Source organism: Lepisma saccharinum, chromosome 4, assembly GCF_977018435.1.
Source record: "Lepisma saccharinum chromosome 4, izLepSacc3.1, whole genome shotgun sequence".
NCBI classification, from domain to species: Eukaryota; Metazoa; Arthropoda; class Insecta; order Zygentoma; family Lepismatidae; genus Lepisma; species Lepisma saccharinum.
The window spans coordinates 53194529-53217023 of record NC_139232.1 but is presented as its reverse complement, the minus strand read 5'-3'; the positions used below and the strand labels follow the sequence as shown (position 1 = coordinate 53217023).

The window sequence follows — 22495 nt, the reverse complement described above, 5'->3', positions numbered from 1 at the left end:
AAGAAACATTTTACTAAGAATAAAATGTACTTTGACATAGAAAAGATGAAGTGTTGCTATCTGTATGTATTTGTTATTATTCGTGACTTCAAATGTGAAAATTAAAAAAAAGAAAAGACAAAATTTTGCCCCTCCCTGTTGAGACATGGGACAAACAACAAATTCTATGTCCTATTTGCAACCACATGTCTACATTATAATTCAGTATTTGTTTTGTTCCTAATGCCTTTTGTCATCCGAAGAAAAAAAACAAAAATGATTTCCTCATACATCCCTTTCCTGCAAGGCATGAGATTGTAAACAAGCATTTACAACGGCGCCAAATCACTTCTGTGAGCTTTGTCATTCGATGCCTCTTACTGCGCAGACAAAGAGGAGGTGTAAATTTAGCAGCTGCTGCTGGCGTCATTAGGGAGTTGATGAGCACCAGCGTCGCTGTCGATGCATATCTACTCTTGGTTTCAAGTTCCACGCACTTTGAGTCGTAAGCATAGAAAACGAAAATGAGAAAAGATTCTGCTCCATCGATCAGCACATGACTGATCAGGACTGTGACCAAAAATGCCATCCGTCAGCATATGACTGATCGGGACTGTAAAGGTTAACACATGTCGAGCACACCTCATCTTACTCAAATAATTTGTTTACACTAAAAGTCACTTCTGCATTAAATGTGACCCAACAATACAATTATTACTTTTTGTCTCCAATTGTGAACTTTTAATAACATTAGACCTTGAATACACACGACTAAGAGATTTTATTAAAATACTATGTACGTATATAGACTATGTTGTGCAAACACTGCTAAATTTATAATACGTGCCATTTAATATATCTGATTACAAATGGCTGAACAAGCTGAAATATTGCGCTTTTGAATATTATGAACATGCCAGAGATCAGTTTGTGGACTATCACAGACAATAAGCATATCAATTTCAAAAGATCTTCTATGATCAAAACAAAAAGGGAAGATGGGGAAGCCATCAATGGTATGGATCAGGGATTACCATTTGTATCAGCTAACAAATACAGTATTTTCAAGGGTGTGATTAATATAAACCAGTGTAAGCAGAATACATGCATGGTACTAAATGAAAGCACAAGACATACTGAGTCAGTTTAGGTCTAATCAGCATGGTGGATGGTACAGTCATGAGATTCCTTGTGAACATTCAGACATGCTTATTTTTAGAGTTTAAAACTGGAGACTAACACCTTAGAACCCCAGACAGTTTGTTCTTATTTGCATATAATGATGCACTTAAAGGTGCATGCTAATGCAACATATACCCTTTACTAAATACAAAATCTCTATTGTAGCAGCTTGGTAGATGGTAGTGTTGCAACAAATGTCTTGAGCTTTTTGAGAAGAGAGGCAATTGTAACTGTAATTGTGAAAAGTGAAAAAATTACAAAACAAGCAGTTTCTGTTACGGACTTTCTGTATGTAACGCAATTTGCTGGGACCTGTTGCATGAAGGGTCCGCCGAGCGGCCGACGCTCTCCCGGTAAACGACTGAAATAACCTCCCTGTACATATAATATAAATGAGTTACTAAAGATATATCAGCGAAACGTACTTGTAAATGTTCTATTAATTTCGGTGGCCTCTGCCACCATCCACTTGGGAACTCAAGTAGTAACTTGTTTACGTCTTATATTATCAACCGCGTTGTTTATTCCCCTCAACATGAAAGTTTTCTACTTTTGTCACTTAACATAACAGTGCATTAGACAAGTTATAGTAGACCATATTCAATAGTAATCACTTTGTTTCTTTCCGTCAGGAGAAAATTGTGGTGGCTATGGAATCAATAAAGCAGTCCCTTAAATCATTACAATTTGCATGTCTTTTTTTTGGCAGAGAAGCCAAGTACAGGCCACAATGCAAGATCGTCTTCAGGAATGTTGTCTCTTTTTCAACAAATCCCAAATAACTGTCAAGTTCCTGCTGTTCATACACAATTAAAATTCTGCCATACATTTCCTCCTTTGTGTTGACTATTATTTCTGCATATCTTTAAAGATTTTTTAAAAAAAAATTTCATGTACAGTGTGACCACAAACAAAACAACCTTCGAGCATCTACCCTCCATCCATTCAGCTCCACTTAACTATTCCCTCCATGTGAGAGTATGATGTACGGGATATGCAGTTCTGTGCAGGTTCTTTTCCTTGTGGTACCACTATATCAATATAATGTGCACTGTACTTTTGTCTATTTTACATCAATTTACTACTTCTCTAAATTATCATAGCAATGAGGATGAATGGTGAAATGGACACAAATATACATCCATGCCTCACCTAAAATCTGAACCCCAAATACCTGCATGAAATACGTGGAAGGGACAGTATATAGAGTGGAACTCAAACAAGCATTATGCAATTCTAATATGCAAGTTCAGTTTGTACATTAAAAATGATAAAAGATCATGTGTACAAAAAAAATCCTTGTACTCTTTGTCAACCTCTTTCCATACAAAGTAATGTGAAACAATGCACCCAAACATTATGCAAAATGCAAAAGCTTTCACTATAAGTATTGTAACTTAAAAACTAATTCATGTTAGGGGAAATAAAAAATTCAGTTGATAATAAGAAGATGTAAGTGAGTTACTAAAATAATTTCCACATTGTGGGAACAAGTGGATGGTGGCAGAGGACCCCGAATATAATGGAACATTTACAAGTAAGTTTCACGGAAATTATTTTCGTAACACACGTCTTCTTATTGAAAACTAAATTGGGAGCGCATTTACAGCTAAAAGAACAATGAAAAAATGTATGTAATGAAAATAATTATCCTAAAGTGCAGACGTTATAAAAGCACTTGATCATTAATATTTTATTACTTTCTATTGACTTTTTAACAACATAACTTCAAAAACACAGGCAAACACCCCATGCAAACACTATTGTGACATGTGCATATCAATGTTAAGTACAAACAGCCAGAAGGTGTAAAATTTGCAGTCAACATCACCTTACTGCTAGCTTTTACTGAAGAGTCTAATACAAGTAAGTTTCAGACAGTTCCAAGCTGCAGTTTTAAAAGTCAAAACATACACCGACAAAATTCATCACAAACGATTCCACCTTCGTCTTTACCTTCTGTCTGTAATAAGGGATGCTTTCATTCAGAGATTTTATTATAGAGCTCTAATTATATATTACGATAATAGAAATCTGTGATATAAAATATTATAGCAGAGTCCAATTATAAAGCTAATTTTTCCCAGTGCTTATTTCTGAGCTATTCTTACCTTGTCCACATTTTCTCGAGTTTTTGCTGATGTTTCAACGTATGGAACACCCCACTGCTGCGCCCTCGCCTGTGCTTCCTGTATGGGTACTTTACGTTTGTCTTCCAAATCACTTTTGTTGCCAACCAATAGAAAAGGAATGTTTTCGTCATTCTTAACTCGTAGAATTTGTTCCCTGAATAAGAAAAACATTATAACACATTAGCACCCAAGATATGAAATTATACGAGATAATTAATTCATTAAAACTACAGTACAACCCTAGTTTTACCTTTAAACTCTTTAGTGTGCCAATAAAAAATGCATGTTATAAACTTTTTCCAGAGTTTTACATTTCGTACACTGTTCAGTTCCTATTTACCAAATGCAACAATGTACATAGTTCATCCTTCATTTCAATTAATGTTATTTTAAGCAGAATTCCTACATCTCATGTAAATCATGATGGGATGAATGATGAACTGAAAAAAATAGATGATGTGGCAAAGCTCCTATCCACATTTCAAACCAGGGACCTCTGGCTTTATAGTATGTTACGCTCATCACAGATATCCCAAGCTTATTTTTTACATACACACAAAAGGTTAACGTGTTAATCTGTGCCCATTTCTTTATTGTCAGTTTGGCAGAGTTACTTTCCTTCTTGCGGTGGGGTACTGGATGTTGGCTTATTCTTTTTGTCAGTTGTGTAAACGTACATAATGTAAATATTAATGAAGTGATAAGTCTGAGCATGAGGACTACAGCTTTGATCACTCTGATATCCAGTACCAAAGATAGGTATCTGAAGAAGAGTCTGTTTAATAGTAGTGTTACGAGTGTACTTTTTAGTGCAACATGACGAAAACAAGACTATCGTGTGCGACTGCTTATAGTACTAACTAGAAAGGTGAAGTAACAAACTAAATAAACACCTATGTATATAAATCTTTTCATAGTGTACAAATATTAAAAAAATGATTTGAAAGGTATGAAATGAAAGTACACTATGTATTTAAATGTCACCATATGTTTTGATTGATTACAAATCTACTTCAATTCTCACTCCCAAAAATTTGATCTAACGGGAAGTCAAATGCCTCCAATTGTTGTCATCTTAGTGTGAGCTCTGTACACTTCATTCAAACTAAACTCCACCCCTTGTAGGAATGAGTGTAAAAGTTACTCACCTAAATTCCTGAGTTGCTTGGAAGCTATCATCTTCTGTTATGGAAAATACACATAAAAAACCTTCTCCACTTCGGAAATAGTTGTCCCTGTAAAGACCCATTAACAATATTAGTCTCTCATTACTACTAAAAAAAAAAAAAAGGTTGGGCTTGCAATTAAACATTCTTTCAAGATTACTTTATACCCATAAAGGTTAATTGGGGATTAATCCTACAGTTTAAAGTGGGATCTGAATCACTGGGGCCTCCACCAGGGATCGAAAGGAGAAACTGATATTTTCATACTTAAATAGCAACATTAAATACAGTGCCCCAATACCTTTTTCCCCCAGCTGAAAATATTATCTAATCATAGTGGCATAGTGTAAAGCTTTAGCTTTAATAGTTTGTGTTACTGTAAGAAATATAAATAGAAACAAATGTATGGTCATGAATGAATATACTACAGTATCTTTTTTTGTACTTCTAATTACAGGGTGACAATTAATGAACTATATGAAATAAAACAGTCATAATTTCTGAACGGTTCGCGTAATGACGTCCAAACTGCGTGGCTGGCAACAGGGCATAATGGGAATTCGTATGCGTATGCGCACGCAACGTGTTGATGTCGGCCATTTGCAAGTAAAAATGTCCTGGAGGAGTATTTTGGGGACCGCATTCTGGCTCTGGGGTACCCAGAGGCCACTGGAAGGGGGCTATGTTAAGGACAAGGTGTACAGAAATAACCCCAAAACCATTGCTGAGCTGAAAACTGCCATTCAGGAGGTCATCGACAGCATCGATGTTTTGACACTTCAGCGGGTGATGCAGAATTTTGCTGTTCGTATGCCCCACATCATCGTCAGAGATGGTAGACATATTGAACATGTCATAACTAGAGGCACATATTTTTGGTAAATAAAAAAGCAAAATTTCGGTATAAAAACTGAGTCAATTTCGGGTTCAAAAGCGGTAAATAAAATAAAATATCGGTGTTATAGCAGTGAAAAATTGGATGAAAAGTGGTATATAAAAAAGACATTTTGGTTTTAAAATTGTGAATATAATCCTAAATTTGATTTAAAAACTACACTTATTCCACAGAATTAACATTTCACTTCTAATAGCACATTTATGTAGTTATCCGAGTATTAAGTTTATTTCTGTGTAAAGGAGTCTCAGGATAATTCAGACCTCAGAAGGTGCCGCGTCGGTGAATAAACCCTAAATTTTGTGTTTAAGAGTTAATTTTGCTTTTTGCAGTTCATTTCACATTATTTCGTGACAAAACATGGTCACAAAATGCATCTCACACCTTTTCAAAAACATGAAAAATTAACACTATAATGTGTTTTTTCAAATTTAGTTTTTTCATCAAAAACGAAATATGCATGCCCCTAGTCATAACCTAAATCCGAATGTCTGTAGTGCCGTTTACATGTGCAATACAGTTTGTGTACTACGTGGTTTGTCACTAATTTCCGTTTTATTTCACATAGTTCATTAATTGTCATCCTGTATTAATTAATAAAAAAAAAAACAAGGCTCGACAGCCCTTGAAAGGGCTTGGGCTTATATCCCAACTGTCAGTGTTCCTCCCACAATCCTACCTAGAGGTGTGGAGTTCTTCAACCAGTAATGGGGTGACGTGTGGTCAGCACGTCGAACCCCCAGTCGTTGTAGGAGATTTCCTAGACCGGATTACACTACTCACTCGTAGCTCCCCAATTTCCTTATGATGGTGGGTTGCCACCGGCCCTATACACAGGCCGAAAATTCCCGGAGACTGAATCCAGGATCGAACCCATGCCGCCCTGCAGCCGCCATCCAAAGCAAGGTGCCTTAGACCGCACGGACACGGAGCGGGACTCTAATTATTAACTTTGCATTATTACCACTTGTGTCACTACAGCAAATCATCAGCAAACTAACTTTTTCCTCAGAAAAGGACACTTGTTCAATACATACATTAATGATAACTATAAAATATTTAAAAACATTGTATTCCTAACTTCTTTGTGACATAAAATTTTGAAAGAATAGACAGTTACACCACAAAAGGAATGTCAATTTAGTTTTCAAAATACAATGGAAATCAAAACAAAATTATGGTAAATACATGAAATTCATAATAATGCAATACTTTATATCCGTTAAATGCACAGGATGCAATATATGGTGTCACAAACAATGAAATATAAGAAGCAGAGGTAATATTAAAACACATTTTAATGTCGGTATTTTGAGATAAGCAGGTATATTGAATTTGCTGTCACAACAATACACTATAATTTATTTCCAATTAATGTTCTCAAAATTACTCTACTGAAATAAGCAACACTTGGTGGATTTGTACAATATTCAACGTACCAGAAAATGTTATGAAAATTAAAGAAAACTGTGGATATGAGTTAAACTTCAATATACTATACACTGTGTCATTTCCTTTGAAAAATGTGAATTTTATATTTGACAAATTTTTCAATTTCTATCTAACCAATTGTCAGGTCAAATATTTATAATGATAAAACTGTAAAACTGATAAATTAAATATTAAGCACAATTATGAGACAATACTATATTCAGCAATAAAAAAAATAACCTTCACTTGCAATGCTCAAAAAAAGGTACTCTCACTGCTCGAACAAATTATGTTGTTTCTCAGTACCAATAACAGAACAATAAAATGTTCACATCAAACAGCGACCATAGTGTTGTGTACAGAAGCATGTCACACATGATCTTCATGGTACACAGTGTGGTAAGAAAATAATAAAAATAAAATATTTACCTGATGGCAGCATAATCTTCTTGACCAGCTGTGTCTAGAATGTCAATTTGAACTTCCTCTCCATCAAGTACAACTTTTTTACGATATGAATCTGCTTTTGTGGGTTCATAATCTTCAACAAACTGGTGGAGATAAGTGAAATGTAGCACTTAAATGAACATTTTATAAAGTAAGTGATTTATGTGAATAAAACATACTTACCTGTCATCAAAGGCAAGGATAAATATGACAATAAAACACTACCACAAAGAACTGAACGTAGTGATTTATCTACTGCACAAAAGGCTTGTTGGACTCGCGTCCCATGACTGCATGATGATTTTAAATTCAGTTCATGTGTGTTTAAGCAAAATGTTTCAAACTTCATCTTAAATTCATATTCACACTGAAAACACAGCTTACTCAGCTAATAGCACTGTATCCTTGAATAATATCATGTTATCTTCTTGTAGTAAATTATTAAAAGTACGTATTATATTCTAATTTTTCCTAGTGCCTAAGTTACACTATTTTTAATGACACTGCACATTCCAAATGGTGAGCCACTTGAAGCTTACCATTTGTACAAGGAATAATTCATATAAAGTGTCTTATTAAGTTAACAAATTAAATGTATCCATACTTACTTCATCATACATGAATTGTAATGTGAGTGCTGATTTTCCAACACCACCACTTCCAACCATAATAACTTTATGAAGGGCCGGTTGTTGACTTGGTTTCTTCGACATGGTAGTGCTGTCTACTTGGTTCAGCCTTTAAAGAAATAAAAAAGAGTTACTAGCACATCATGATCTTACAACAGAAACGGCATGTTAATGTGACAATCAAAAGCATTATCAAGATAACCATATGTTCTACAGAAACAAATATCTTTACATCAAAAAATACATATTGGATATAAATTTCCAGAATTATTAAAAAGCAACACTAAGTCTAACCATCAACTGGAATCAAATCAGATTTTGTTTTTGCCAAGTTTGTAGCATCTAATGTCATCACTAGGGCTATGATTTTGATGCAAATGCACCTTTTTTTTTTTTTTTTTTTGGTAAGGCAGAAATATTGCATAAGTAGATAGAAACGTGTTTTACATGTAAGTGAATTAATTGGGATGCCTTTGTTAGGGCATTTTTTTTTACCCTTTTTGGAGTAAAGGTAATTTTAAACTCTTTAAACAGTTTAAGTCATTTTTCGCCCTTTTAAAAGTCGTTTATGCATTTTTCTACATTTTGGTGAAAGAAGGGACATTTTACATGCAAATGCAACCCAACTCTCGTTTCATTGCCTTCAGCGCAGTTCTGAATGACTGTGTTTGAAGAAAAAAAAGAAATTCTGTGCAGTATTGTTGACACAAGCCCTTGTGTAACAATTCAGCTCAAACAATGTGATTTCCCCCTCTATCAGTATGTCTGCACATGGATTATTGTTAAAAAACAAGGGGTACAAAGTTTTGTGCTCTGTATCGGACATTTTGTCAGGGAAGCAATTTGCACTCTATGGAATTGAAAGGGACTTAACAGCAAGTAATGTTCATTTCAAGTACGCTCATATAGTGTCGGTGGAAATAGAGAGAATTTTTTCGTGTACAAGGCTGGCTCTCTTGTCCGAAAACTGACAATCATTCACTTTTGAAAATTTGTATATGTTTTTCGTTGTGTACTGCAACTCAATACTTAAAGTGTAAAAGATGACAAAAGTGAACTTTCTTACTTGTACTACCATACGCAATGAACATGATAGATACTGTAACGTTAATTTGTAATTTGAATTTCTCTTCGTAGTTTATAAATTATCTTTCAGAATTTTTAGGTCATTTTTCTAAGTTTATAAGACATTTTCTTGCATGTATTAGGTCATAAATGTAATTTTTTGACAATTTTAAGGTTATCAAAATCCTAGTCATCACTTAAATAAAGAATTAATAACTTGCAAATTACTGTGTCCTTTTACACGCACACACACAGTTGTGGGCCCAAGATCCTTTTGTTTTGTTGCAATTTCATCATGCTACAAATGCAATTTTTACACGGTTCCATTTCAATTTGTGTGTGTTAACACATACTATGGAGTTTTAGCAATTATATAAGATTTTGTTCAATTGCTTTCATGGTTAGGTTAGGCAGGTCAGGTATGGTTGGTTCTCTTAGCATTAAAATAAACTCCCTAAATGCATTCTACTAAGGTTCCGATTTATTTCTACATTCATTCCCACAAGCCCACGATACTTACTGTCGCTTGTCAACAGAGAACACCTTGTCCATGGGAAGCGCACATGCTTGCGTAAGGTAATTTTTAAGTTGTTTTTTTTCAACATAAATAACATTTTTTTCGAATCCAAACCGTGCTCATTACTTTAAGAAAGGTTCAAATTTCGTGTGGCAATGGTTTCCAAAATTCTACGATAATTAGTCTTTCTGTTAGGAGAATTTGAAAAAAAATCAAACAATCGGAATTGTTACCCAGTTGTGTACGACATTCATCTCATCCCTTTTCTCAAAAATAGCCCTCACAGTTTAGGATTTAGTATAGAACGTCCAAAGTATGGTTTGAGAAGGCTACACTTTATGTGCATATAATTGATATAGTACAGTTAGCTGCAATCCAACATCATCTGTTTGAGCATTTTTCCCTAATGGAACGTATATATTCTCTCAAGTAACAGCAACAAATACAGTAAACAGTTACTTACAATTGTAGGTGCTGCAAACGTTACATTCCAAATTAAAAAAAAAAAACTTTTTAGGTTCCTACATAAAATCTTCATTTTATGTACATCATATTTTTTTATTATTATTATTATTTCCTGTGACTTCAACATATGGACACTGAGAGGTTTTGTTTAAGTTTAGTATGACAGAGATGACAAACATAGGAATTTTCAACAAATCCCCTAAGTTCAGAATCCTCCCTTGTTTTATTTTATGTTTTTCACTTTCTGGAATGTTTTTTAGGGGGGAAATAAAATACCAGTTCAATAAGTGAAGGTTTGGGTTAGTTCCGTGTTTTGCTAAATACGAAGTAACATCAATAAATTACCCATTCGTAATTAATTTTTCAAATTAGCCTTCTAGGAAGTTTATGTACAACTCTACAATTGCAAATATAATTTGTAACCACTTCTTTTTCATGTTTTTTTTTCGGTAGATATGCCACATGGACTAGGTGGTTGCATGCACACACTGCTTATACACTTGTTTTCAGATAGTGATAATTCTTACCACAATGTTTATAATTACACTTAAGTTCTCCTGAGCTATGCTACCACACAGATGCACCAGACGTGTACACCGCCAACATCAAATATTTTCTCGCACCACCAGCAATGATTTTACGTCCCCGCTTTGGATATCCTGCCTACCGTAGTAACCACGATACACTTTCTCACTCGTTCATTGCTCAGTTCAATTTCTGTCTTTTTCACATTGAGTCATAGGTAGCAGAAGACTTCTAAGGAAATATGTTACGAACACAATTTCAGTTTAGATAAGAAGTATCTGTATAATCTTCAAATGAATCACACTTGCAAGAGGCGTTGCCTGTGTCACAGACATTACCACAAGCTACACTGGAAGTCGTTGAGAAATTATGTTAGTAGGTTACTATCTTATTTTGCTAACTTTTCCAGTAGCGTTGGCTTTTCATGCATAAATTATTAACAATACTATTGTAGAAAATAAAAGTCATATGCTTCCCTTGACCATTTTCTGTCAACATATTCATTAATTGAAAAACAAATTGGATGTCAACTTGCCACCTCAGTACCCGTACATTTAGAGTAGATGCAGGTAGCGTAATTGCTGTGTCTTTCGACGAAAACAAATTTGTATTTTTAGTGTGTTTTCGTTTATTTGTTAATGATTATGTAATAAACACCATTTCAGGAAATCATTGGTGTGTCATATCACATGAATATGCTCGGAAACAAATTAGTGTGTGAATTGATGTTGGGAGTATAGCAGTAGCTAAAATAAATCAAGCAGAACGTATATTGTTTACATTTTTCCCTTTAAATATGAAAGATGAAGATTCAGTTCCTTAAACGCACCTTTTTAACTACAAAAAAGAAATGAATTGAAGTATGGTGCAGCTATAGTCAAGCCGTGGGTAGTGACACCGTCAGGCCTATGGATGCGCCACCCAAAAATCATGTCATGCGTCCCCCCCAAATCATATCATTCGCGCCCTAATCAAACCATATCGTAATCCGCACAAAGGATTTAATTACGACAGCGTGTCCACCGAAAATAACTTTTTCTTAGCTTTATTGAACACTATACTTGATCTGCCCCCTCCTCAATAAACAGGGGACCCATCACTCAAGACCAAAATCGTTCATCATAATCGAGAATTTCGCTTGTCTTGTAATGGAGCTATGGTATAAAATCTTAAAAGCGCGAAACACGCATCCTAGCAACATATTATTGCGAGCAAGAAAATTTTTACATCCATTTCTTTGCAGGCTTTCAAGAATATTAATTTAGCAGGATGTCAATACTTTCTTAGTCTTTTCCAACTTCTCCTTTGCCATGATCAGGGTCGAAAACGTGTGGATACCATATCGCTAAATACAATCTCCAAAATTTAATGTTCGAACTCTCTCCACTACAGAAATCCCTCGACAATCTAAGATTTAACACTTTATCAAGAGCTATCTATCTCCCCCTTTAAATTTAATACTCCAATTTTAGACTTACTGTTGATATTGAAGAGTGGATATTGCCTCCTCCAAAAAATTAATTCTCAGTCTCCACACCATAATTTCTGCAACAGTCTTAAGACAATAGCAATACACAAGAATTGGATATCCCCTCAATTTAATGATCAATCGCCCTCTAACTAAAATACCCGCCATAATCCAAGATCTAGAGTTGGATACTGTCCCCCCAAAATTTAATTCAGAATCCCCCAAGAACCCACATGTCAATTAAGGCCTAATATGTAAAAGTTGGATATCTCCCCCACCACCACCTTCGATAATATCCTTAACCACTTCCTTTTTTATTCATCTAATTCTAATGGATTAAATATGGTGCATTTAAGGTGTAAAATCTTTACAGAGTATTGTGGAAAAAGATATAAATGTTGAATTTTATATTATTTGAAGGGAAAATATACCCCCAATAAGTCTCGATGGGGCAAGCTGCTGAGGACAATACTCCCGATTTTAACATGTACTACAAAGTACAATCAATTAGCAGGTGTATATCCAGAATTTTTCATCTGGTGTAACATAGGCATACGCACGCGAGAAGCAGGAGCCAGTTGCTCCCCTAATATTTTTACTTAGAAATTCAGTGTGGAGGGATTTTATCACGGTTAATAAACGATGTTGTAGTGTTGAGTAAAAGAGGAGGCATTTTCAAACAGATGAAATTTGCAAGCAACGAGAGGGCTATGATGTGTTTTATTAAAGTTTGTAAGTGTGAATTTAGAGCCAGCGACCACAAATTGGACTTGTGAAAAAGTTTAGGGGCTGTTGGGGACGTGTTGATAAATCACTGACCATGAGACGGGTGAGGGATACTTTGCTTGAAAATTCGTAGGTTAAGGAAGGTGGAATAGTGTCTTCCAGTGGAGGCGATTAGGTGGGAGGGAGCAGGGGTGCCCACAGGGGGGTTTATGGCGCAGGTTGCGCCATCGAGATTTTTGGGGGGATTTCTTCCCTTCAAATAATATAAAATTCAACATTTATATAGTAAAAAAATCATATGTAAACAATTAGATGAAGAATAGAAAGTGTTTAAGGGTATTATCGAAAAGGGGGGGGGATATCCAACTTTTACATATTAGGCCAATTGACATGTGAGTTCTGGAGGGATTCTGAATTAAACTTTGGGGGTGACAGTATCCAAATCTAGGTCTTAGATTATGGCGGGTATTTTAGTTAGAGGTGGATTGAGCATTAAATTGATGGGGTGTCCAATACTTGTGTATTACTATTGTTTTAGACTATTGCAGAGATTCTGGCGTGGAGACTGAGAATTGATTTTTTGGAGGAGGTAATATCCACTCTTCAATATCAACAGTAAGTCTAAAATTGGCATGGAAATTTTGGTGGTAGGATTGAGTATTAAATTTAAAGGGGGAGATAGGAAGCAGCTGTAATCTCAGTTCGAAACTCGTTGAGACAGTATAGTTAGCCAATTTGGAAGCAAATAATACAGAGTGTTTCAAAAGTCGTGCAACCCAAACGTTGATCGCTTATAACACGAAAACCGTAAGAGATATTTAGTTATATCGGGTGTTCTGCATTATAAAGCCTTATCCATTGAGACATTTTCCAATAATTATTTTATCGTTTTTTTTTTCCACACAGGAAATTCTATAAATTAATCAGTGGCGGAAGTCAGCGTTAATATTTTTGCATGATGCCATTTTTGTGTGAGGAAAATATGTAAGGAACTATCGAAGAGCCACAATTAGGCGCAAAAGACTCCGGCTAACAGCCTGATGTTCCGCCAAGCATATGTCACCCAAGCAAAAGCCATTTAGCAGGTCTTGACACTCTAAACATAGGAAACGCCAGAATCTGGAACATGGAAGTGCGGAGGGGTGCCATGTTTATTTAAGTGAAAGGAGAGAAGGTTTATTTAAAAGAAAAAAACTAGTTTTGATATATGTTGAGGCTAAAATCCAGTAATTCAGCTTATTATTATCATTATCCATTATCAGGAAACCGATTTCTATGTACGTATATACATATTGTTATATGTTGCTAGAATCAATGTTGTTTTGTATTATTTTTGCAAATCGCGGTTTGTAAGCTCAAGTGTCATTTTTATTTTCCATATTTTTACGTATATTATTTTTATTACGTATGAGTCATTCCATGCCAAATCAACACAAATATGTGCAATTTCCAACCTGACCATCTCCGATTTTCATGAAATTTGCGAATGTTTTGAAACAGGACAGAGTATGACCACACTATGTGGACATTGTGGCAATTTGTTCATGGTAAGTTTCTAGGTAGATTGATGGGCAGACGGTGATATATTAAAAGGCCTGCACATTCCCCAGATCTAACATCTTAGGAGGACTTTTACCTTCTGAAACATTTGAAGAGAATGGTACATGCACTTAAAGTCCGTGATATTGACCATCTGAGAGAAGGCATAGTTGCTGCTTGCGATGATGTTGCACCTGCTACATTGCCAAATGTTCTATCTATTTGAGTGTGAGAGACGTTAACGAGTGTGCTCACAGGAACATTGACAACATTATAATGTGCATATATCGTAAGTGAAAGGTATGAGTATAACTTTTTGCTGGCTAAAGATATGATGGAAAAACCTTCGCCGCTTCATTTCTCGTGAAATTCTTATAGCCTGATTTGAAATATCACATCACCCCCTTTCCTTTGAAATATTTGCGTTGAATTCAATATGGCGGTCAACAATATACCGGACCTGCGCTTGACACACACAGCTAGGGATCCCCCTGTGCCTAACCTATTTCTTTCAAGACTAGGATAACCCCTTTACATTTTGTAGGGGGTGTTAAGGGACTTTTGATTCGTCATAGTTCATGTAATGAGGCTTTTATCAGTCACATAGTTACACATATTATTTTGTATCTTCTGATTCCATTTGAGTCCCAGAATGATTTTTTGATATGTTTTAGAGTATGGTATGAGGGACCAAATATATTTTTTTCACGATTTTTGGTGATGACATGTTTTGAGATATTCAAGGTCAAAGGTCAAAGTGACGTGACAAAATTATATTTTTATCCGAAGGTAGGCTTGTTATATATCACTGGAAAGCTTCTACAATTCCCTGTACAATAAGCTTTATTTGAGCTTGCTAGGCGAAATAGGGGCGGGGTTACAGCACATTTAGTATAGCTAAGCGGGCTCAAGAAGGGCAATTTATGCGAACTTTGACCTTGAATACTTTAACAATTACAAGACAAACGAAACTAAAAATTTTCATAGTTACTAAGTTCCATGCATAGTTTCAACTCCCCAAATTTCATGAAAATTGGAGTTGGTCAGGTTGTGGACTGTGTTGATTTCATATGGAATGACTCGTATCGTACGTTAGTTATCTTTACATAATATATTCAATATTTTGAAACATTTCCGACACATATTCCGTATTCCTGCTATTACTACATTTTCCCATTTTCCCTTCTTCAAATAAAGAAGCTTGACAATAGAAAATGCATTTGTAATTCTAACATTCTTGTCAACAATACAGAATATAAGATCAACCTTTCGCGGGGAAATCCATTGCATATTTTATTACGCGTATTACTTCATGTGATATTGAACGCAGTTTCAGTCAATATAAACCTGCCTTGAGAGACAACAGGAAAAGATTCACGTTTCAGCAGTAAGTAGAAAGTTTGGTTTGGTAACAAAAATAAAGCATATTTTGTATTTGAATTTTACATTACAATTAATGCCATGTAAGGCATTTCATTTAGCTAGATGAGCCGCTTCCTTAATAATATAATTGTCATTTTTCACAATCGTAAGTCCATATTTAATTCTATATTTTGATTAAAATAACTAAATATATATATTTACATATCCAACCCTTTTTAGTACATAAAAATCCATTCCCCGTATTTGTTGTTTACAGAAAACTTGTACACTCACGGACACTTCTGGATTACAAAGTCAGTGCAGTTGTTACAACTCGGAAGTGTCCCTGACTATCTTTTCTTTTCATGATTGGTTTTTGTAACTATACGGAGCAGCATTTTGCCCTACACACAAAGTATATACATAAAGAAAAGCACAGTGATGAAATTAGGGAGAAAAAACATAAATTAATTTCGTATCAAACTTATAGGGTCTACAGACGACTAACTACATGAAAGTTCTCGGCTGCTTTAATATGGAGTATTTTAGAATAGTAATTTTAAAAAAAACGTTAGTTATATTACATAGAAGTTAATCGGGACTGGATTATACTTTGGACAATATCTCATCACTGGAAATGATGGAATACATCACTGCATAGAATAAATTCAGTACTACAGTAAACTTATAGCCTTTATATGCATAAATGTAGAGGCTATATACGATGTTATAACTACATACCATGAATAATATGGTATTCATTTATTATTTTTATTGTCATTATTACTATCGCGATGAAAATTGGAGGATGTTGAAGGAAGATGCTGGCTTGAATACAAGTGATGTGCAAGCACCCTCTTGCCCCATCTGTGCCCCTAAAGGGTTGCTGGGCCACGAATTTAAGTTTGTAATTTTCACATATGTTACATCAGGCATTTTTAAACCAATACTCACACACTAGTGTAACTAATACATATATTCCTGAAATGTGATCAATACACACGCGTCAAACTTTATGAAAGGAGAAGAACCTATTAATAAACAGAAAATAATGATGCTCAAGCTGTTCAACAGATTCAATTTTTTTTAAAAAAAAAATGCCCCTAAGAAGAAGGAAGTTTACCAATTGATTTTGCCTAAGCCAATTCGTAAAATACTAATAATTGAAGCATACTAAATGACTCTTGAATCCAGGATCCGATGTGATGTGTGTTTGTGTGTTTATTGGCTAATCCAGAGGTTCTGAAACTTTTTTTTTCATTGTACCCTTTAGTCATAACTAAACGTCTAATGTACCCCACCATAGGTTTTCTCATAATGGTGGGCTTTTTTTCTTTTTCTTTTTTTCTTGCTGCCTGATTCGATATGCTGGAGGCGTGATCTGCAATAGAGTGAAATGGCATTCGAACTGTATGTGGAAAGATGGTAAACAAAAAAACATTAGAGTCCTACGTTTCTTATTTTATTGGGTGTTCCTACGTTTACAATATTTATGATTGTTTAGTTACAAAAATAAAAATGCGAAATCCGTGTATACTAAGAAGTACATAAGGAAAATAATTTTCATATATTTTTTCCAGTTATTGAAAAAAATAAAGAACAAAAATAAGTCAAGCCCAATTGAGGAGTTTTTATTGTAAATCCTCAGAGTTTCTAGTGAGAAGGATGTACCTGCATAGCCTGGCACAGTTTCTTGTGTGGTTGTGCACTTGAAACTTTCAAGCGGAGATCCACCTCCAAATTTAGCCTATTTCGGTACCTGTATTTAGGTGCACCATGGATGAAAAACTACTCTCCGAGCTGATTGGGTACCCCCTTCAAGTAGATCATGTACCCTGGGGGTACCCGTACCACAGTTTGAGAACCACTGGGCTAATCGGGACTGCATCTAGAGGACAGTGAGATGTAGAGCGGGATACAAAAGTATTACCAAGCAAATGGTCCATCACCATGTTTATGCTCTACGTTTTATCCAATGAGAGCTTCAGGAATTGAAACAAAACGTCAACAAACTGCTGGCAACATCTGCTTATAAATCCCACTGTACCGCCACCGGAAATCGAATCTGTGGTAAAGCAAAATTATTTCACAGATGAAACAAAATAGCAATATATATACAAGGTGGGCACAAAGTCGCTTTCCCCAAATATTTGATTTCTTCATTTATTGGGGAAGGCGACTTTGTGCCCACCCTGTATATATATTTATTTTTATTTTATTAATTATTACTTTCTTGTTTTCATGTGAGGAAACGGGGGAAAATCCAATTCGATAAAACGAAAAATATTACGTTCAGAAAAATAATCGCAGATAAGCAATTTTCATCTTACAATGTTTTTGGGCACAAAGTATGTGCCGAAATTAGACAAAAACCGTTATTTATGCAATGTCTTCTCAACAATAAAAATGATCGTAAAATAGGCAGTGATTAGTAACATCGACGTAAAATTAATGATCAAGGGAATAGCAACATTGTTGCTTCGCAATCTCCGTACTACATTAAACAGAGTAGAGTTTGACTATTTATAGCTCGCAACTCCTGCGTAATCGATATTCTCAAGTCGAATGCAACGTGGCACAAGTCGTCACCAAGGAACGCACTGACACAGCCGGGTACAGAACGTCGTTCATTTTCGCGGAAGTCAAGTCTACGAACTTGAATTAAAACATTTCCATCAAAGTGCTAGTGAAACAAAACAATCCTGTGATAAATAATTAACTTTTTAACTTGATCACAGTTTCCTTATCGATAAAATAAGCTGCTCGTAGCATTACGGTGAGTATTTCCTTAAATAACAAGTGGAATGTCAGATACATGAAAATATGGTTAAAAGTAGGCTAAAATAATGTATCAATGAAATAGACGCAGTGATTCATCTCAATTTTCACAAAAGTTTGATTTATAGTTATTTTGGTTCTGAAAAAAAAAAAGCACTAAATAGATGACAGAACTGTTCCTGGATTCGCTACTATAAGTATTGAGTGTTCGACACACGATCTCACCACCGAGGGGTTCGGGTTGAAGTCCCAGCCTGAGTCTGCGTGCTCTTTGTGAGTGTCAATTCGTCAATTTCATTTATTCATAATTCATCATCATTGTCGCGAATAACCGAAAGTGGCAGAGACGTGACGTAAAATAAGAAATACATTCAACATTTATTTTCGAAATAAGTAAAAAATGGAGTTTGTGAGTTTTTGTTTCAATTTGCTTTGTACTTGTTTTGGCAAGACACAGAATCTAGAAAGAATAAAGAATAACATGGAGAAATTGCAAGACCTCCATTTGAAACGTTTCATCCCGAATTTCTCATAGAAAGTCTTGAAATGCCAGGAGAGAAACACATATCCTGATTTCGAATCTAAGACCTTCCATATCCACATTCAAGCTCAATAACTGACAATTGCTTGGCACGAAAAAGAATTACGTGTACGCAGATAAGCTAGAACATGCTCTGTTCTTTTCGCTATTTGTAAAGTTAACATTCCATAGTCATGTGTTGGCCGATAATTTGTAAACTTTTTCGTATGACGAATAATTTCGAACGATGCTTTCCTCAAGTGCATTGTTCCCATAAGAACCTGAAATGACACACGCCTGTCGAATTTGCGTCATCATGTGTTCTCTAAAGAGGTGGAAGGATGATATTAACGATAAGTACTCGACAGCAATCTTTATTCTGAACGATAACGATAGATGTTTTCCAATTTTATCTTGAGTGGGAGTGTAACTTTAGTATTTATTGGACAATTAATGAATTATCTCGCTCTTTTACAGAAATTTGCTTACATTTTAGAATAGCCCCGGTCTGATTCGCTGCACTTTTTGACTCTCTTTGCACTCGCGTGTCTAGTTCGTTACCAAGTGCAACACCGAGTCGTTGCTTTGGTGTCACTTAGTGTGCCTGGTGTCTGCACTATTTACACTACGTTCTGGAGCGGTGTGCAGTGTAGTGTGTATGTACTAACCAACCAATGAACGTTTAAAGCAGCAGACAGGCAATTGTTGAATCTTTTGAACTTGAACACCGCTATTCGTCTACTTAGTTGAACGCAATTTGCTTGCACCAGCCTGACGCTGGGATGTGTCTCCACTATAGCTAGTGCTAAAAAGTGCAGTGAATTAGACGGGGATAATGCTAATCAGAAATGAATTTGTCTAGTGGGATCAACTAGAGCATTGATCCCCAAAGAATCCCCCCTTGCTCTAGGGGTCAGTACGCCCTTGGCCTATCTTTAAAGTAAACAAATAAGTTAAGAAAGCGTGAGGGATGATGTACAATATAGAACTGAAATATAGCTAGTAAGCATACTTCAAGGGGTCCTGGGTTCGATACCCGGTGGAGGCACATAGTGGTTCGGATCCCACTTTAAACTGTAGGTCCAGTCCCGATTAGCCTTACTGTGCACAAAGTGGACTTAAACACCAAATCAAATCAACAAAATTGCATGGCACTTCACTGCTTTAGGGGGAGGATTTTAATTATATTGCATGTTTCATTCCTGCAAACGTATTGTGTTTTTACAAGAAAATAACTCCTCATAATAAACTACACACTCTTACATTCCATATCCTAGGGTACGTATGTACAATCACCGGCAATGAAAATGGGACACCTAGATTCTGAAATATTCGCTTCCGTGCAAGATGTTATGTGTGTTGCCTAATTCTACGGCGTAGAAGTTGCCATTGTAAATTTGCTGTTACAATCCACGTATATCCGTAGAGTTATGCAATACACATAACACCTTACAGGGAAACGAGTATTTGAGGATCTAGGTGTCCCAGTTGTATTGCCGGTGAGTGTACGTACCACCCTTCTCTTAACCAAGTACAGTCGCGAATTGAAAATGTATGGACATACATATCTCTGGTCATGATAATTGTGGCGATTAGTTGTCCACTAACTGTACATGCCATTAGCAAAATCACGAAGGTATAGGTGAGAGACGAAAAGGGAGAAGCAATTAGAAGGAACCGTAGGAGCCTTCGTTATATGTACCATCCAAGCATTCACCCTGAGCCACCGAGGAAAGTTTGGACGAGTCATTCATTCTTTCTGTAGTAGATTTGAGAACAAATAAAGATTGCGTATGTAGGTCGGTGGCTTCAGCTAATGGAACGTAATTCCGGCTTTATTGCTTGTGGAAGACGAACAACCGTGAAAGGATGCAGGTCCTTGAAGGTTCAAGCAGCGGAAGAAAAGGAAGGAACGGCAGGTGTATATCCTGTGTAAAAGAGAGACAGGTTGTCCTTGATGTCAGCATCCGCGAGAGAAAATAACCCGCTATAACGGAGATTTCTTATCTTCTGCTGAGTGTCTCTCGAAGACCACTCGTGAGTTGGAGTTAGCATCGCGTGAAGTGTCAAAAGTGCATTTTGTCGTTCCGCTTGGTTTCGTTAAGTAAATGTTTGGATGAAAAGCTGTTTTCTTCACATTCGTAAGAGCCGCGTTAAACAGTTACAGTGGCGTTAATGCATTTGCACACCCCATTTTTTTTTAACCTCGCCCCATTACTATGGATGGGCGTCCGCATTCGAATCTGAATTATCCGAACCCAGTAGGAATCATATTTTGGATATGATATCCGAATTTTTGAACCAAATATCCAAATCCCTGGATTTTATTGAAATGCTCTATCTCTGAATCAGGACCTTCAGAAATTGAGTTGATTGATTTGCTTTATTTTACTCCGCTTCTTTGTGCCACTTTTGGTTAATTTGAGAAGACGGAGATGAGTCATGACATGATGAAATTGATGAATGGACACTCACAAACATTCATGCCTAGGCCGGGATTCGAACACAAGACCCCTGGCGTCGTAGCGCGATGTGCTAACGACCACGGGGATCGGCTTTCAGAGATTGGGATCCACCCATGGCTCTGTACAAGGGAAGGGTTCAAACCCCTCTCACTGCATAATCAAATAAACAAATCTCAGTATTGGTCATAACACTGCATTGGTTGGTATTAATATCACACACAAAGTATTTTTTTTAATAAAAGCCCAATTGTTATAATGTTAAATTAATTAATGTACAAAAAGCCAATTTGCATCTTAATTTTTGTATGTAGAAAAAATGCTATTGGTTACAATTTATAAGTTATTTTTCATTGTAAGTATGAAATTTGTACCATTCTTGGGCTGCCGAACGTTGAACGCCATGGATACACCTATTCCTAATCATCCAAATTGACCAGTACAGTATTTGTATAGAGCTCTGTGTACCTTGCCCCCCCCCCCCCCCCCCGCGAAAGTCTCTGAGACTGTTAAATGTTCCAGTTTTCCCCAAAATGAAAGAAGAATACGTTTTTTTCTTCTTTTCTTTTTTGAAAAATGAGAATTGGCTCAGTCTGGATGACGTTCAAGAGTGAAAATGCAGTAAATATTCATCGTTGAAGAGAAATGGGTTCAAATTAACAAATATTTTCTGCAGCACTTGCATTTTCATCATCCTTTCACTCACTTTCTCTCATTCTATCTCCTTCTTTTATATTCTCTGTCTCTTTCACTGTTATTCTTATTATACCCCCCTTCGTCTTTCCATTATATCGGTTACTCTGCTATATTTTTTGCCCCGTTTCTCTTCCACCCTCCCCCGTCTTCGCTCTCGTGCGGACGAATACACAACAAACCTCGTGGAAACGCCACTGATCGCTGCTACATTCACATCTAATTTTTGCCTAATTGTGAAAACTTCATTCTTGCGATCCAAGACCAAGTCTAATGGATTCAAAACAGAACACGGTGAAATATAAACAGTCATAAATACAACCGAATGGAAATACCGGTATCTAGCATGCATTCCACAGTTTTGTAAATGCAGACAAACTTCCCACATGTTCCGTTACGACCACCGAGAAACCTGAACGGTTAATGCGTGACAACTGCAACCAGCATCGCACGCTGCAATTTTGTTTCGTGTTGCGATACTTCTTTCTTCCTCTCCCGGACAGAAAGTATACCA

At 36.0% G+C, this 22495-nt stretch overlaps 1 protein-coding gene across 3 annotated transcripts in view; it reads right to left on the bottom strand.

The window, feature by feature from the left end:
* Positions 1-22495, bottom strand: part of Rala (Ras-like protein A) — a 70626-nt gene that overhangs the window by 8840 nt on the left and 39291 nt on the right. For 2 of the 3 annotated variants that reach the window (XM_083120508.1, XM_083120507.1), the window contains exons 2-5: positions 7841-7970; positions 7215-7336; positions 4442-4528; positions 3273-3447 (exon numbers count right to left, since the gene is read on the bottom strand). In XM_083120508.1, the coding sequence (XP_082976634.1) occupies positions 3273-3447; positions 4442-4528; positions 7215-7336; positions 7841-7970 (514 nt within the window). Of the gene's footprint in view, positions 1-3272; positions 3448-4441; positions 4529-7214; positions 7337-7840; positions 7971-10435; positions 10773-22495 lie in introns of those variants that run through there. The other variant, XM_083120509.1, reaches the window with a different exon arrangement.